The following is a 19,112-nucleotide window of genomic DNA, read 5'->3' on the forward strand; positions in this document are numbered from 1 at the left end:
TGTGGGTCTGGAGTCACATGTAAGCCAGACCAGGTAAGGACGACAGATTTCCTTCCCTAAAGGGCATTCATGAACCAGATGGGTTTTTACAACAATCGACAATGGTCGTCATTAAAATTTTAATTCTATCACCACCGGGATTTGTACCCAGGTCACCAGAGCATTACCCAAGGTCTCTGGATTACTAATCCAGTGACAATACCACTATGCCGTCATCTCCCCAATCTGAATGTTCTGCCTGAAAGTGCCCTTTTGAATGTTATGGAATCTGCTTCACGCTATTCTTTCTGATGGCTGAGATTTTAATAATCTACAGTGTGAAAAAAAATTCTCCTGATTTTCCACCTAGTTCTTTTGCTAATTATTTGAAATTTATTTTGGACATGGTAATCCTTTTGGTATGTTTGTTGTTATCCAGAGTTGGCTCCTGAACCCATGTGCGTGCATGCGGGTTGAGGAAAAAGTTGTTGGTTCATAATCCTCCAGTGAAATAATCTGTCAACAGAATCATTCTTCACTCTTGGAGAAAGGCTGCTTGGGTAAGGAGGAATTGCTGTTGGCTGTGCACATGGGCCCCTTTAGGGATTATTTATTGTTTTTAGGGGAGGATATGATACATTCATCACAACTTGCATTCAGATTTTACATGTTTACTGCAGGTGTCACATTGATTCTCGTTACTGTTCATATTGATTCTCGTTAATGTGGTATGTGTGCTCTTCACAGAGGCAGGCTCTTGGCTCGTTGTCTGCTGATGCTTCACCCTAGGTTGCTTGCTCAGCAGTTTTTGACTCTGGTGGTTTGTCCTTGCCTTCCACTCTCAGGGACAGGATGAAGAAGTAGCTCCCAAGTCTACCTCAGCCGGAACAGCAATCTACGTGATTGGCATGAGTGTGGAGCCATCTATTAACCCCTTATTTTGCCTCCCCCAGTCTGCATTACTAGTGTTTGAGGCAATGATGACCAGCATTTGTTGCCATCCCTCATTGGCCTTGAATTTAGTGGCTTGCTAGGCCATATTAGAGCCAACCACATTGCTGTGGATCTGGAGTCACATCTGGGCCAGATTAGGACGGCGGATTTCCTTCCCTAAAGAACATTAGTGAACCAGATGGTTTTTTAGGACAATTGTTTCATGCTCAAAACAAAAACAGAATTACCTGGAAAAACTCAGCAGGTCTGGCAGCATCGGCGGAGAAGAAAAGAGTTGACGTTTCGAGTCCTCATGACCCTTCAGCAGAACTGAGTAAAGTTAGGAGAGGGGTGAAATATAAGCTGGTTTAAGGTTGAGGGGGGGGCGAGAGAGAGAGAAGTTTGGAGGGGGGGAGTTGTAGGGACAAGCAAGCAGTGAGAGGAGCAGATAATCAAAAGATGTCACAGACAAAGGAACAAAGACGTGTAAAAGGTGGTGATATTATCTAAGAGAATGTGCTAATTAACTCCTCTCACTTCCTCCAAATAAAAGGTGTGGCTATGGGTACCTGCATGGGCCCCAGCTATGCCTGTCTCTTTATGGGGTATGTGAAACATTCCTTGTTCCAGTCCTACTCCGGCCCCCTCCCACAACTCTTTCTCCGGTACATCGATGATTACTTCGGTGCTGCTTCATGCTCTCGTCAGGACCTGGAAAAATTTATTAATTTTGCTTCCAATCTCCACCCCTCCATCATTTTCACATGGTCCATCTCTGACACTTCCCTTCCCTTCCTTGACCTCTCTGTCTCAATTTCTGGTGATAGACTATCCACCAATATCCATTACAAGCCTACCGACTCCCACAGCTACCTCGACTACAGCTCCTCACACCCCGCTTCCTGTAAGGACTCCATCCCATTCTCTCAGTTCCTTCGCCTCCGTCGCATCTGTTCTGATGACGCTACCTTCAAAAACAGTTCCTCTGACATGTCCTCCTTCTTCCTTAACCGAGGTTTCGTTGACAGGGCCCTCAACCATGTCCGGCCCATCTCTCGCGCATCAGCCCTCACGCCTTCTCCTCCCTCCCAGAAACATGATAGGGTCCCCCTTATCCTCACTTATCACCCCACCAGCCTCCGCATTCAAAGGATCATCCTCCGCCAACTCCAGCATGATGCCACCACCAAACACATCTTCCCTTCACCCCCCCGGTGGCATTCCGTAGGGATCGTTCCCTCCGGGACACCCTGGTCCACTCCTCCATCACCCCCTACTCCTCAACCCCCACCTATGGCACCTCCCCATGCCCACGCAGAAGATGCAACACCTGCCCCTTCACTTCCTCTCTCCTCACCGTCCAAGGGCCCAAACACTCCTTTCAAGTGAAGCAGCATTTCACTTGCATTTCCCCTAACTTAGTCTACTGCATTCGTTGCTCCCAATGCGGTCTCCTCTACATTGGAGAGACCAAACGCAAACTGGGCGACCGCTTTGCAGAACACCTGCGGTCTGTCCGCAAGAAAGATCCAAACCTCCCTGTCGCTTGCCATTTTAACACTCCACCCTGCTCTCTTGCCCACATGTCTGTCCTTGGCTTGCCGCATTGTTCCAGTGAAGCCCAACGCAAACTGGAGGAACAGCACCTCATCTTCCAACTAGGCACTTTACAGCCTTCCGGACTGAATATTGAATTCAACAACTTTAAATCTTGAACTCCCTCCCCCCATCCCCACCCCCTTTCCGTTTCTTCCCCCTCCCTTTTGATTTTTCCAATAATTTATATAGATTTTTCTTTTCCCACCTATTTCCATTATTTTTAAATCTATAACTGTAATACCCTGTCAGTCTTTCCACCCCACCCCCATTTGAGCTGTACCTTGAGTGTCCTGCCATCCATTCTTAATTAGCACATTCTCTTAGATAATATCACCACCTTTAACACGTTTTTGTTCCTTTGTCTGTGACATCTTTTGATTATCTGCTCCTATCACTGATTGCTTGTCCCTACAACCACACCCCCCCCCCACAACTTCTCTTCTCTCCCCCCCACCCCCCCCGCCACCTTAAACCAGCTTATATTTCACCGCTCTCCTAACTTTACTCAGTTCTGCTGAAGGGTCATGAGGACTCGAAACGTCAACTCTTTTCTTCTCCGCCAATGATCTCTGTGTTTCATGCTCAGCATTACTGAGACTAGATTTTTGTTTTATTTTCAGAATTATTAATTGAATAGTGGATTTGAGCCCATGTCCCCAGAGCGTTACCCTGGGCCTCCCAATTACTAGTCCAATGACATTACCACAAGGACACTGTCTCCTCTTTGGATATTGATGTAGCTGATTCCTGTCATATTTCAAAATTGTAAAGGTCAAGAGCAGTTTCAAATTTAGCTAACTTTATAGATGAAAACCTCCATAGAATCATAGAAGGTTTATAGCACAGAAAGAGGCCACTCGGCCCATTGTGTCTGAGCAGGCTGAGAAACGAGCTTACCCAGCCTACCCAAGCCTACTTTCCAGCATTTGGTCTGCAGCCCTGCAGGTTACGGCACTTGAGGTGCATATCCAGACACCTTTTAAATGAATTAAAAGGTGAAAGGTATTTAGGTAGTCAGAGTTCGGTGGCACAATTATCTTGTTTAGCTGTGGACCTAACTTGTTCCATTTAAGACTACTGCTCGGGTACTCCATGTAGCGAAGCGGCCTGAATCGGCACGGAGGCCAATTTTGGTTAATCACTTGCAGATAGCCAAACATTTGTAAATTTCTAGATGCAAGTCGATCTGCCAAAACCCCCTCAGCCGACAGAAGTGAATCTGTAATGACCTCAACGTGTTCCCTTTTTTCCTACTCTGAAGCAGAATGTTTGAATGAAGATTCCCCCCCCAAAACTTTTAGACAATTAATTTGATCATTTCTGTGATACTCAGCTTGTTGTAATAGTGCATGTTTGGTTTTGCAGGAACTGTGCCAGTGCCGCCCTATAGATGGAAACTGTTCGTGTTGCAAGGAATGCATGCTTTGCTTGGGTACTCTGTGGGACGAATGCTGCGACTGTGTGGGTAAGTTGTCTCTTACCTCCCGTGGGTAATTGTGAATCTGTTAGATTCATATTTGAAGCTCTGCTTGCTGAACTGAAATTGTACAAGAATAAGAAACATACAATGCACTCTTATCGGGGTCATGTTGATTTAAGAATAATTGCAGCTTGTTTTGATTTATTTTGGCACTCCTTACACTGAATTTCAAGTGTGCTTAAATTTCCTTAGTAAATATGTTACCATTTATCCAGAATGATGTACATAGAGTCATAGGGATCTACAGCACAGGAAAAGGCCCTTCGGCCCATCCAGTCTGCACCAGTCAAACAAGTACCTAACTATCCTAATACCATTTTCCAGTACTAGGCCCATATCCTTGTGTGTCATGGTATCGCAAGTGCACATCCAAATACTTCTTAAATGTTATGAGGGTTTCTGCCTCTACCACTCTTTCAGGCAGTGAGTTCCAGATTCCCACCACCCTCTGGGTGAAAGAATTCTTCCTCACATCCCCTCTAAACCTCCTGCCCCTTACCTTAAATCTATGCCCCCTGGTTACTGATCCCTCCACCAAGGGGAAAAGTTCCTTCCTGTCTACCCTATCTATGCCCCTCATAATTTTATACACCTCAATCATGTCCCAGTGACCCACATTCCACCATCCATCCCAAGGAGCAATGCTGAGCTTAACAACTATTTTACTGAAAATATAGATGTTTAAATGAATGTGAAACCGCTCTTTAATTTGAGTTGATATCCAGATCCACACTTCTGAGGCACTGTACATTTTGTTCTGTATTTGGGGGAGGATCACTGTTACTTGTGGAAACAATGCACGATTAGAGGTCAAGCAAAATACTTTTGAGTTGTATACAAATGTCAGCTACTTGGATTATCATATTCTGCAGTATTTGATATGATTAACATGTATATTCAAGACAGAGTTCGATAGATTTTTGGTTACTAAGGGAATTAAAAGATATGGGGACAGTGCAGAGACTATCTTCAATTTTCACTTTTTTTTTCTTTAAGTCATTAAATTGTCTTTGAAGGTTCTAAATCCTTCTGATATGTTGGGCCATCCAGACACAAGATTTTCCTTCCTGTTTTTTACAAGGAATTTCAATCTGTTGACCATATTACTGTTTTGGAGGTAATCAGCCAAAGTATTTAAGCTCTGTGAAGCCACAGTTTACTCAGCATTTCCTGTTGGCATTGATTAGTTCAATAAATTTGTTTTTGTCTTATCATGCACTTACCCCAGTAACCAGCTGACTAGTTAATCCCTAATTTGACATGCCTTTTCGGAGCTCCATTGGCACTTTTTCAGGAGTAGCTGCGTCTGCTAATGGACCTGCATCATTATGGGAAGAATCTTAAATGTTAACCTCAATTCTAAAACGAGGCCAGTGAATTGTTTACAAAGCCACATGATCGTAATCGGAACGCAAACCATGTCTGGCCTTACAAAGTAATTTTTAAAAGTACTCCCTGCCTCTCTTGAAAATGTACTCTCTCCTCCAGCACCAATGATTTATCTAACCATTCTTCATGTATGAGTCTAGGCAAACTGTTCAACCATGATGTGTCACATGTGAGACTCCTCCTGCTTCTGCCTGGTATTCAGGCTTGCATTTTCCAGCAAAAGTCACCACTTAATACTCACCAGTTAGAGCCTTGGGCTCCCATCTCCTCCCTAGCCCAGCAATCTGAGATCAGTTTATTTTAATTAATTCTTGGATATGGACATCACATGCAAGGTATCCATCCCTTCTTGCCCTTGAAAATGGTAGTGAAATGCCCCCTTGAACTGCTGCAATCTGTGCAGTGAAGATACTCCCACAATGTTGGGTAGGGAGTTCTAGGATTTTAACCCAGTGGCAGTGAAAGAACTGTGATGTATGTCTAAGCCTGGATGCTGTAGGACTTGGAGAGAATCTGGGGTGGTGCCCCCATGCACCTGCTGCCCTTGCCCTTCTAGGTGGTGGAGGCTCTGGGTTTGAGAGGTGCTGTCATAGAAGCCTTGGCGAGTTACTGCAGTGTATCCTGTCGCTAGTATGCATTGCAAGCACAGTACACTAATGATGAAGGCAGTGGCTGGTTAAACAAGTGATGGGATGCTGATCATGTGAACTGCATTGTCATGGCTGGTGTTTAGCTGGTTCATTGTAGTTGGAGCAGCACCCACCCAGGAAAGTGCAGAGCATTCCATTACACTCCTGACTTGTGCCTTTCAAGTTGTGGAGAGGCTTTGGGGAGTCAGGAGGTGAGTTGCTCATCACAGAGAACCCTGCCTCTGACCTGATTTAGTGGCCACAGCTTTTCTGTGGCTGGTGGTATTCATTTTCTGGTGAACAATGACCTAAGTATTGCCTTTGAATGTCCAGGTTTGGTAGTTAGACTCTCTCTTGTTGGAGAAGATAATTGCCTGGCACTTTTGTGGCACAAATGTCAGTTGCCACTTATCAACCCAAGCCTGAATGTTGTCCGGTCTTGCTGCGTGTGGGTGTGGCTTGCATCAATGTCTTGAGGAGTTGCAAATGATACTGAACATTTTGCAATCCCAGCAAACATCCCCACTTCTGACCTTGGGGGAAGTCATTGATGAAGCAGCTGTAGATGGTTGGGCCTAGGACACTGCCCTGAGGAACTCCTGCTGCGATGTCCTGAGGCTAAAATGAATGGCCCTCCACGACCGCAATCAGCTTAACCTTTGTGACTGGAACTATTGGAGAGTTTTCCCTTGATTTCCCCCTTGACTCCCATTTTACCAGGGCTCTTTGGTGCCACATTCGACCAAATGTAGCCTTGATATCAAGGACGGTCACTCTCATCTCATTTGGAATTCAGCTCAGTGGCTGTGAATGTGACCATGGCCTAAAACTGTAGGGAAGTCTAGAGCAAAATGGTTCTGATGGAATTCAAACCAAGCATCGGAAGCAAGCAGCACTTTATACCACTGTTGACAACTCCATCCATCATTTTTCTAATGATTGCAAGTAGGCTAAAGGGGTGGTAATTTATCAGATTGTATTTGTCCTGCTTTTTAAGGGCAAGACATGCTCAGCTAATTTCCACATTTTCGGGGAGATGCCAACATTGCAGTTGTATTGGAATGGACTAGCTAAGGGCATGGCTAGTTCTAGAGAACTGTAGCATTTTCTGTGCCCCATGAACTCAGTCAATTCATTTGACCTAACATGCAGGAAACTTGGCAACTGGCATTTGTGCTATAGGGGAACCTCAAGCGGAGGCTGAGAAGGATTGAGCACTTGGCAAATCCAGGTGAAGTTGCTTGTGAATGTTCTAATCTTGTCTTTTGCACTCACGTGCTGAGATCAGCCATTATTGAGAATGGAGATGTTAAATAGAACCTCTTCCTCATATTAGTTGCCGAATTTTCTTTCGCTGCTCCCATCCAGACAGCAGGGTTGCAGAGCTTTGACCTGATCCATTAGGATCTATGGCACGCTGCTTTCCCTGTAGCATCATGTTACCACCTGGTTAATTTCAATCAGCTCAGCACAAACCAAGGATTAAATTGGGGTTTTCTGATCTGTGTAGCTCAGTTATATATTGGGTGATGCACACTTGCTAAGTGAGCCTTTGGAGAAATGACAGATTTAATCTCTCTTCTTGCCTTGCTGGTCTTAGTTGCTTATAAAGGCATTAACTCCTTGCTGAAATATGGTTTAGTTAGTGTTGGCAGGATCTGATACTAACCTTAGATAGGAGCTTTAGCAGTGAGTGTCAGTGGGCTATTAAACCACTTGGAATATCACAGCCAACCTGTTGTGTACATAGGCACTGGATAGTGGTCAGGAGCATGATTACATGCTGGCATAGCGATCAAGCAAGCTTATCCTATAACACATTCATTGCAGCATAACTATTTCCACAATATCTAATATATCAGTGAGGTAGCTCGGACTACACTGTCCCTGGGGATGAGCTAGAAGAATCTTAAATGAGGAGGTCTAGTTAATGGTTTATGACAAGTTACTAATCTGATCCGGGCCTTTTAGAATGCACTAAGCTGCAATAATGCTGGTTCCTTCTCTAGGAAAGAAGAAAAATCACAATGGCATGTTGTCCATAACTACTGGTATTATCCTCACAGCCAATTCAAGGATCTGTGGTGCCGCATGTGCAATATGGGGTCAGACAGTTCCTGTTTTATTGTTTAACACTCTAGAGAGCCGCGTCAATTATAATCAGTCTGCCTTCTGGAAATTAAGGAGAATCATAGAATGATACAGCACAAAAGGAGGCCTTTTGGCCCATTGTGTTTGTGCAGGCTCTTTGGTAGAGTTATCTAATTCATCCCACTCCCCTGCTCTTTCCCTGTCCATTCTCCCCCTTTAAGAATTTGACCAATTCTCTTTTGAAAGTTACTATTGAATCTAGTCCCAATACCCTTTCAGGAAGTGCATTCCAGATCGCAATTATTCATTTTTTTAAAATGTCTTTTGTATCACATCTGGCTCCTTTGCCAATTACCTTAAATCAGTGTCCTCAGGTTGCCAAACTTTCTGCCTCTGGAAACAGTTTCTCCTTCTTTATTCATTCAACACTCTTCCTGATTTGATTTTCTATCAAATCTCCCCTTAACCGTCTCAGCTTTAAGGAGAACAATCCCAGCTTCGCCAGTCTCTCCACATAGCTGAAATCCCTCATTCCTGGTACCATTCCAATGAATCTCTTCTGCATCCTTTCCAAGGCCTTGACATCCTCCCTAAAATGTAGGTTTCTAAATTGGACACAATATTCCAGTTGGGCTCAGGCAAAGGTTTTTTTTTTATTGGTTTAGCGTAACTCCCTTGCTTTTATTCTCTGTTTCTCTAAGGATCCCATATGCATTTTAACAGCCTTCCCCAACATGTCCTGCCACCTTCAAAGATTCGTGAACCTACACCCCCAGGTCTCTCGGTTCCTGCATACCCTTTAATATTGAATCGTTTAGTTCATATTGCCTCTCCTCATTCTTCTTACCAAAATGAATCACTGCACATTTCTCTGTGTTAAATTTCATCTTTCATGTGTCCTCCCGTCGCATTGATCTATGCCTGTCTGAAATCTTTCTATCATCCTCAATGTTTGCTGTGTCTCCAAGTTTTGTATAATCTGCAAACAGATCATTAATATATATCAAAAAGAGCAGTGATTCTAGTACTGACCACTGTGGAACATCTCTGTAAACCTCCTTTCATTCTGGAAAAAGAACCCTGCACTACTGCATGGTTTCTGTCCCTTAGCTAATTTCATATCCATGCAGCCACTACCCCTTTAATTCTACTGGTTATAAGTTTAAAAACAAGTCCAAATGCACAGCCTGAACTGCACTAACCTCATTAACCCTCTCTATAACTTCATTAAAGCATTCAATCAATTTAGTCAAATACAATTTGCCTTTATATGATCTGTGCTGACTCTCATTTATTAGCCCATACTTGTCCAAATGTCAATTAATGTTGTCTTGGGATATTAGAATATTGTCCCTATAATTGACATTGGGCTGACCAGCCTGTAGTTGCCAGTTTTGTGCCTCTCGAAACAAATGGAATGCATATGGAGACACATGCAAGATAACAAGAGGCTTAATTGTTGCATTCCCTGGGACAGGCTATTATATGACCAGCTGTTGGGCATTAAAGCTCAAACCCTGACCTTAAGGGAGATAGAGACTGTTTATAGGACACTGGCTGGTGATGCTGAGCTGAAATGCATATCGAATGTTGACCCAAAATTTGCAACAGCATGTAAGTAAAACTTCAGAACATAAACAACTCTGCAACTATTCTTTCATATCTTCCCGTGAATCCCTAAAGTTGCTCCTTGCTGCACACGGTCCACTTGGGCTGTGATTTTGCAATGGTGCATTTTAGCCCTTACTAATGTTCATACAAAAACAGCATTGTTTATGTAAAACAACAGATGTGAAGGAAGGAGTTGAAAGCTATAATTTAAACCTTGGTTCTGCTGACACTTACGATTTGGTTTAAGCCTTCAGGATTATCGGGCCAGTCAGGATTCCGTTCCAGTGGTTTCTGGGGGCAGTGGGACCTGTACAAGGTAGACAGGTTGCACCTGAACTGGAATGGGACCAACATCCTTGCGGGGAGGTTTGCTAGTGCTGTTGGGGAGGGTTTAAACTAACTTGGCAGGGGGATGGGATCCTGAGAGGAGGTTCAGCAGGGGGAGATGTATAGTCAAAATTAGAAGAGAGAGCAAGTGAGTCTGGAATGCATAAAAATTATAGGCCATTTAAGGCACAAGGGAGTTTGGCAAGGATGGATGGTATTTATTTTAATGCAAGGAGTCTGATGAATAAGGCAGATGAGTTGAGGGCACAAATTAACACATGGGAGTATGATGTCATTGCTGTCACAGAGACACGGTTGAGAGAGAGGCAGGATTGGCAGCTCAATATTCCAGGATATAAGGTCTTCAGGCGAGACAGGGAAGGAGGTAAAAGAGGAGGGAGTATCGCAATATTGATCAAGGAATCAATTACAGCAGTAAGGAGGATGACATCTTAGAAGGCTCCTCAAATGAAGCCATTTGGGTAGAACTGAAAAACAAAAAAGGACCAATCACATTGCTGGGACTGTACTATAGGCCCCCAAATAGTCAGAGAGAAATAGAAGAGCAGATATATAGGGAAATTTCAGAGAAGTGTAAAAATAATAGGGTAGTAATAGTGGGGGATTTCAACATCCCCAACATTAACTGGGTTAGTCATAGTGTGATAGGTTTAGAGGGAGCGGAATTCTTAAAATGCATCCAGGAGAGCTTCTTAAGCCAGTACGTAGAAGGTCCTACAAGATAGGTCTGGACATGGTTTTAGGAAATGAAGCCAGGCAAGTGGTAGAAGTATCAGTGGGGGAGCATTTTGCAGATAGTGATCATAACTCCATTAGATTTAAGGTTGTTATGGAAAAGGACAAGAATGGGCCAGAAATCAGAGTTCTAAATTGGGGGAAGGCTGATTTTAATAAGATCAGATATGATTTGGCCAGAGTGGACTGGGAGCAGCTACTTTTAGGTAAATCTGCGCCAGAGCAGTGGGACTCATTCAAGAAAGAAATAGGGAGAGTACAGGGCCAACATATTCCAGTAAAGACAAAGGATGGGACCAACAAACCCAGGGAACCCTGGATGTCGAGGGATATACAGGATTGGATATAGAGAAAAAGGGAGGCTTATGGCTGATAGCGAGGGCTCAAAACAGCGGAAGCCTGAGAGGAGTATAGAATGTGTAGGGGGAGAACTTAAAAAGGAAATTAGGAGAGCAAAAAGGGGCATGAAAACCCATTGGCAGGTAAAATAAAGGAAAATCCGAAGTTATTTTACAAGTACATTAAGAGTAAGAGAATAACTAGGGAAAGAGTAGGGCCCGTTAAGGACCATAGTGGTAATTTGTGTGTGGAGCCGGAAGACGTAAGTAGGGTTCTACATGAGTACTTTGTGTCAGTGTTCACAAGTGAGGGACGACGTGGGTATGGAAATCAGGCAGAAGGACTGTGATATAATTAAAGAAATTAGCATAGAAAGGGAGGAGGTTTTAAGTGGTCTGGCAGGCTTCAAAGTAGGTAAATCTCCAGGCCCGGATGAAATGTATCCCAGGCTGTTGAGTGAGGCGAGGGAGGAGAAAGCAGGGGCGCTGGCAATAATTTTCAATGCCTCTCTGGCCGCAGGAGAGGTGCCAGAGGACTGGAGGACAGTCAATGTGTTATTCAAGAAGGAAGGAAGGGATAAACCAGGGACCTACAGGTAAGCCAGTCTAACCTCAGTGGTGGGGAAACTATTGGAAGCGATTCTGAGGGACAGAATTAATCTACACTTGGAGAGGCAGGGATTAATCAAGGTTCTGCTGAAGGGTCATGAGGACTCGAAACGTCAACTCTTTTCTTCTCCGCCGATGCTGCCAGCCCTGCTGAGTTTTTCCAGGTAATTCTGTTTTTGTTTAGGGATTAATCAAGCACAGTCAACATGGTGTTGTTAAGAGGAAGCCATGTCTGACCAATTTGATTGAATTTTTTGAAGCGGTAACCAGGTGTTTAGATGAGGGCAATACATTTGACGTAGTCTACTTGGACTTCAGCAAGGCTTTTGATAAGGTCCCGCATGGGAGACTGATAATGAAGGTAAGAGCCCATGGGATCCAAGGCAATTTGGCAAATTGAATCCAGAATTGGCTGAGTGGCAGGAAGCAGAGGGTGATGGCCGAGGGGTGCTTTTGTGACTGGATGCCTGTGTTCAGAGGGGTTCCACAGGAATCGGTGTTGGGCCCTTTGCTGTTTGTGGTATATATAAATGATTTAGACTTGAATGTAGGAGGGTTGATCAGTAAGTTCGCAGATGACACGAAAAAATTGGTGGGGTGGTAAATAGTGAGGAGGATAGCCTTAGATTACAGGAAGATATAGATGGGCTGGTCAGATGGGCTGATCAGTGGTGAATGGAATTTAATCCGGATATGTGTGAGATGATGCACTTGGGCAGGACAAACAAGGCACGGGAATACACGATGAATGGTAAGACCCTGGGAAGTACCAAGGATCAGAGGGATCTTGGTGTGCATGTCCACCGGTCCCTTAAGGTAGCGGGACAGGTAGATAAGGTGGTTAAAAAGACATATGGGATACTTGCCTTTATTAGCCGAGGCATAGAATATAAGAGCAGGGAGGTTATGCTGGAACTGTATAAAACGCTGATTAGGCCACAGCTGGAGTATTGCCTGCAGTTCTGGAAACCGCATTATAGGAAGGATGTGATTGCACTAGAGAGAATGCAGAGGAGATTTACCAGGATGTTGCCTGGGCTGGAGAGTTTTAGTTATGAGGAGAGATTAGATAGACTGGGGTTATTTTCCCTGGAGCAGAGGAGATTGAGGGGGGACATGATTGAGGTGAATAAAATTATGAGGGGCATAGATAGGGTAGATAGGAAGGAACTTTTCCCCTTGGTGGAGGGATCAATAACCAGGGGCATAGATTTAAGGTAAGGGGCAGAAGGTTTAGAGGGGATGTAAGGAAGAATTTTTTCACCCAGAGGGTGGTGGGAATCTGGAACTCACTGCCTGAAAGGGTGGTAGAGGCAGAAACCCTCATAACATTTAAGAAGTATTTGGATGTGCACTTGCGATGCCATGGCATACAAGGTTATGGGCCAGTGCTGGAAAATGGGATTAGAATAGTTTGACTGGCGCAGACTGGATGGATCGAAGGGCCTTTTTCTGTGCTGTAGACCTCTATGACTCTAATTAATCAAAATATACAAAATCCATCTTTAATGCTGTACAGCATTAATGCAATAGCATTTCTGAACCAAAGCCGAATGTGTTCGATTATTTTTTCAAACTACATTGCAAATTTTAAAATATTCAGATTGATTCAGCTTCAAAATTTTTGTAGATAAAGGGAAAACTCATTAATTTTGAAAATTGTAGATGATTACACAAATCACTCACTGTGACATCTATAAATATGTGTGGATTATTAAGTGAAAAAAAATTGAATGCATGAAATACATTTCAATGTGGAACCAACTGACCCAAACGGAATGGTGTGGGAGAAGGAGGAGACCCTTGGTGGTTAAGTGAACAGTCTAGCATGATATTGGGCCATACAAGCAAAGAAGGACTGAAGTTTTAACCCTGTCACCTAGCTCTACCTCACCACCAGCTCTCTCCACTCCTCTCCTGTTGCTACATTATGAGACTGCTTTTCCGACATCCAATACTGAATTAAATATTGGGAAGGCTGAAGCCATTGACTTTGATCCCCACTATAAAATTCTGTTCCCCAGCTACTGACTCCATTCCTCTCCCTGATGACCCTCTGAGGCTGATTGTTTGCAATCTCAGTGTCATATTTGACTCTGAGATGAGCTTCTGACCACATACTGGCGCCATGGTTAAGACACATATTTCCATCTCTGTAACAATGCCCTACTCCACCCCTGCCTCAACCCATCTGCTGGAACCCATATCCATGCCTTTGTTACCTCTAAACTTGATTATTTTGACATACTCCTGGTTAACCTCCCACCTTTCACCCTCCATAAGTGTGAGGCCATCCAAAACTCTGCTGCTCATGCCCTTTCACACACGAAGCCCTGTTCACCCCTCACCCCTCTGTTAGCCAATGTTCATTGGCTCGCCGTCAGGCAATGTCTCGATTTTTTTTTTTAAAGTTCTCATCCTTATTTTGAAATCCTTCCATGGCTTCATCTCTGTCTATCTCTATAATTTCCTCTAGCCTTGCAACCCTCTGAGATATCTGTGCACATCTAATTGTGCCTTTTTGAGAAGCCTCCATTTCAATTACTCCATCATTGGTGGCCAGTCTTTAGCTACATAGGCCCCAAGCTCTGCAATTCCCTTCCTAAAACTCTCCATCTCTTTACATCTCTTGCTTCCTTTAAGAGGCTCTTTAAAACCTACTTCTTGGACCAAATATTCAGCCATCTGCCTAATATCTACTTATGTATCTCCATGCCATAGGGCCTTTTTGCAACAAAATCTTCAATGCCTTGGGACATTTTATTATTTTAAAGACACTATATAAACTAAAAGATGTTGTTGCTGTCGTTGTATACCTAGCTAATCCCAACTTGGGCAGCAATGGAGTAAAGCAATTTGCAGATTTGTCCTTGGCTTGGGAAAGAATTTTGAGAAACCATGCCCTATATTGCTGCTCCTTAAAATCTGTAACTATAAACCAGCATAAGTCATTGACTCTAGAAACAAGGGGAGAAAGTAGGACATATTGGGGAGGGGTGTGTAGAGGGGTGGGAGGTGGGAATAGATAGAGAAGAAAGGGTGAGCAGGTTGGATTTGTCATGGAACTTGCTGGGATATAGTTGCACAGATACCCACCGGTTGCCACAATCTTGTTGAGGTGATGGCGTAGTGGCATTGTCACTGGGCTAGTGTTCTAGATACCCAGGGTAATGCTCTGGGGACCCCGGGTCAAATACCACCACTCTGGAATTAAAGGTCTAATGATGACCATGAAACCATTGTCGATTGTCGTTAAAAACCCATCTGGTTCACTACTGTCCTTTCGGGAAGGAAACCTACTGTCCTTACCTGGTCTGGCCTACATGTGTCTCCAGACCTACAGCAATGTGGTGATTCTTAAATGCCCTCTGAAATGGCCTAACAAGCCACTCAGTACTCAAGGGCAATTAGGGATGGGCAATAAATGCTGGCCCAGCAAGCGATGCCCACATCCCGTCAACGAATAAAAAAATAAAGTTGCTGATCTTATGCAAATTTTTTTAAAATTCTGCACTATTCAGAACGTGTATCATCTTGGATTATTATGTCCAACCACTGCTACAATTGGAAACATCTAAACTTGCTAAACCTTCTCTTGAGCAGAATGATGGTCAGCAAGTGCATAAGTCAGCAACTTTCAAATTCCTGCATCCAAATTCCTTTGGCGCAATTTGGCTTCCTACCGATTTCTACAAAATGACTTTATAAAGAGCACAGAAGTTGTCAAAATCAATTCACTCAAACCTATCAGCAAAATAATGGGAAAAGCTGCTTTAGGAAACTTCGTAAACCCACAGTTGAATCTTGAAGACATTACTACAAGTCTACTTTAAAAAATGTCCTTTCTTTTCATTCCTTTTTTCTCTCTCTAGCCCCATCCATCCCCCACCTCCCCATTTCTTTTGTCCTACTCTTTCTCTCTCGAATGCCTTTCGGAAGGCAAGGGACAACACGTCATTAGGCTTTCAAGAAATTTATTTGGGTTATCACTTCCCCAAAGAAATTGCATCTGAACAGGAGTAGCTCAATCACTGCCTTGAGCCTGCTCCTTCATTCAATTGGATCATGGCTGATCTGCACCTCAAATCCGTTTACCCACCTTTGCTCCAGATCCCTCGACACGCACTTACCTAACCAAAATCTATCTAGGCCTTGAAAGTTCCAGTTGTCCTAGCATCCACAAACTTTTGAGCAAGATATTTCCATATTTTTACTACTTTTTGTGTGAAAAAGTTGTTCTTGGAATCACTCCTGAATGCCTAGATTTATTTTTAAGATTATGTCCCCTCGTTCCTAATTGTTCCACCAGAGGAAATCATTTCTCCGTATCTATGCTATTACATGCTTTCAACACCTAGGGCAGAATTTTTCGGGATTTTATGTTCCCGCTGTCGTCAATGGGGTTTATAACGGCTTGCCGCATTTTACTGCCCCATCCCCACCGAAACGGAGCCGTAAAATTCTGCCCCTAATGTTTAAAGACTTGGTTCACAGTGGCACAGTGTCCCATCTACAAGATGCACTGCAGGAATTCACCAAGCCTCCTGAGACAGCACCTTCCAAACCCACAACCACTACCATCTAGAAGGACAAGGGTAGCAGACACATGGGAACCACCACCTGGAAGTTCCCCTCCAAGCCACTCACCATCCCAACTTGAAAATATATCACCGTTCCTTCACTGTTGCTGGGTCAAAATCCTGGAACTCCCTTCCTAACAGCACTGTGTGTGTACCTACACCACATGGGTGCGGAGGTTCCAGAAAGCAGCTCGCCACCACCTTCTCGAGGGCAATTAAAAGGATGGGAAATAAATGCTGGCCCAACCAGCAACGCTCACACCCCATTAATGAATTTAACAAAAGATATAATGTTCTCCTTCAGAATCTATGTTGGCTACTGTTTGTTAGGTTATTGTTACATGGATATCAAGCTTAGTCCTGATTAATGCTGTCATTTTCTGCAGAATAGAAGTGAAACTAATAGATCTGTAGGTTCCTGTGTGTAGTTCACCATTTTATTTTGAATATGAGCGCCTCATTGATCTGTTTCCAATATATAGTGGTCCATGCCTCATAGGTCTCTTTATTCTCTCGAGATCTCTGGGATTGATACCATTTGTCCCTGGTGATTTATTTGTTTGGAGCTTTTTTTAACTCCTGCTATTTTATTGTTTCTAGATCATTCTTGCCTCACTGATCGTAATTTTAATATATTTTTGAATTTCTTAGTATTCATCCCAGTCCTTTCCATCCTACAAGATTTGTAGAGGTCGTTTTTCCTCCTTATGCTGCTTTTATTTTGTTAATCCACTGAGTCACATTTGCTGGCCTTGAGTTTATTGATTCTCTAAATGCAGAGCACAATAGCTTTAAAGCCTCGGGGTTACTAGCCCAGTGACATTACCACTCTGCCACCATCATCCTTTACTGTGTTGTTTAGCAAATTCTTCCATTTTGTTTATATTTGTTGTTCATTGAATCTTAAATCATTGTTTTCTCTGTCCCCCACGGACATGACGACTTCCATTTCTTTTTGCTTTGTCTTAGGGAATATCCAGTCAAGCTGAGCACTGCCTCTTCCTTGATGTACAGGTTCACAATATACTTGTCCCATTTCATTTACCAGCCCTGATTGTGACAGTTGGAAATTCTGAGTTTATATTTTTTGTATTTTCCCTTCAAGTTAACTTTTCCTTTCTCTCATAAGCTATATTTTTTTTTATTCGTTCATGTGGTGTGGGCATCGCTGGCTAGGCCAGCATTAATTGCCCACCCTAATTGCCCATTTAAGGGCATTTAAGAGTCAACAGTGGGTTTGGAGTCACATGTAGACCAGACCAGGTAAGGATGGCAGATTTCCTCCCCTAAAGGGCATTAGTGACAATCGGCAATGGTTTCATAGTCATCATCACACTTTTAATTCCAGATTTTTATTGAATTTAAATTTCACCATCTGCCATGTTGGGATTCGAACCCAGGTCCCAAGAGCATTACCCTGGGTCTCTGGAATACTAGTCCAGTGACAATGCCATTGCCTTCCCCAACAATTACTGACTGATGTAGAGGAGAATAACATTCATTGGAATTAGAATGATCTGAATGGATTAGAATGCAGGTGGAAATCAGTGTGGATGCACCTCAGGTAATGGCATGTTGGTGCAGGGAATGTACACAATGGATAAAGAAGGCTTTCTGTTTTATTGATTTAAAAATGTCCATTTGAAGCTGGATGGTTAAACAGATTTTAACCTTACCATTCAGTATTCTCTGTATTTATGGTCCTCGTTCAAAACCAGCCAACGTACCAGATCGTCTGGAGAGGAGTGAGCGTGTGGAGATAGTTTAGGGGATGGGGTGAGAGGCATGGGCATGGGGATCACACAGGAGTAGGAGTACATTTTTTTTCCTTTATTTTTTATGGAATATGGACAATGCTGGCAAACCCTGCATTTGTTGCCCATCTCATGCCCTTGAACTGAATGTTTCAGAGGACAGTTAAGAGTCAACAACATTGCTGTGGTTCTGAAGTCACATGTAGGCAGATTTCCTTCCCTAAAGGGCATTAGTGTACCAGATGGGTCTTTACGACAATTGATGATATCATGGTCACCATTACTGAGACTAGTTTTATATTCCAGCTTTATTAATTGAATTTAAATCCCACCAGTTGCCATGATGGGATTTGAACCTATGTTTCCAGAACATTGTCCTGGGCCTCAGGATTACTAGTCCAGGGACATTACCACTATGCCACCATCTCCCCATCTATGTGAGGGGGCATAACCTTAAAATCTGAGCTAGGCTATTCTCTCACATAAAGCAATAGGTGTTAACTCGGTTAATAATTCCTAATCTGAGGTCAATAGGTTTTTGTGAGCCAAAGGTAATAAGGGATATGATGGCATGTCAGAGGGATCTCATTGAATGACGGGCACGCTCGGGGGACAGTCAGACGGCGAAGTGGGAAGCCAGATGCCAATCTTTTTATTTTATACTAGATTTATTTACGGAATGCAGCATTATAAATGCCTTCCTCCTCCCTAACCAACACCCAGTCCCAGACATCTCTCTTTATACCCTATTGAGTAGCAATAAGCAAATGATCAACCCCTTTTAAAAGGGGGTACTTTCAGGTTATTGTAACTAAAAGAAAAACTTTAAAGGAATCTTAACAAATTAAAATGTCATTCCCAGTGCTGATCATACAGCCCAGCCCCTGTGGTGCCCAACAGTCGCGGAAGGCCTCAAGAGTACCGGGGGACACCACGTGCTTCTTCTCCAGGGACACCTGAGTGTGGACATCACCGCAGAAGAGAGGCAGGTAGTTGGGCCGAATGACCCACTCAGCTGCCTGGGCCGCTTTATGGCC

At 43.4% G+C, this 19,112-nt stretch overlaps 1 protein-coding gene across 1 annotated transcript in view; it reads left to right on the forward strand.

Moving 5' to 3' along the window:
- The window catches only part of twsg1a (twisted gastrulation BMP signaling modulator 1a), a 53,770-nt gene that overhangs the window by 16,333 nt on the left and 18,325 nt on the right, over window positions 1–19,112 (forward strand). Inside the window, exon 3 of the mRNA XM_078541048.1 lies at window positions 3,877–3,976. Coding sequence (XP_078397174.1) covers window positions 3,877–3,976 — 100 coding nt within the window. The remainder of the gene's footprint in view (window positions 1–3,876; window positions 3,977–19,112) is intronic.

The sequence above is a fragment of the Cetorhinus maximus genome, chromosome 4 (assembly GCF_964194155.1).
Source record: "Cetorhinus maximus chromosome 4, sCetMax3.hap1.1, whole genome shotgun sequence".
Taxonomy (NCBI): Eukaryota; Metazoa; Chordata; class Chondrichthyes; order Lamniformes; family Cetorhinidae; genus Cetorhinus; species Cetorhinus maximus.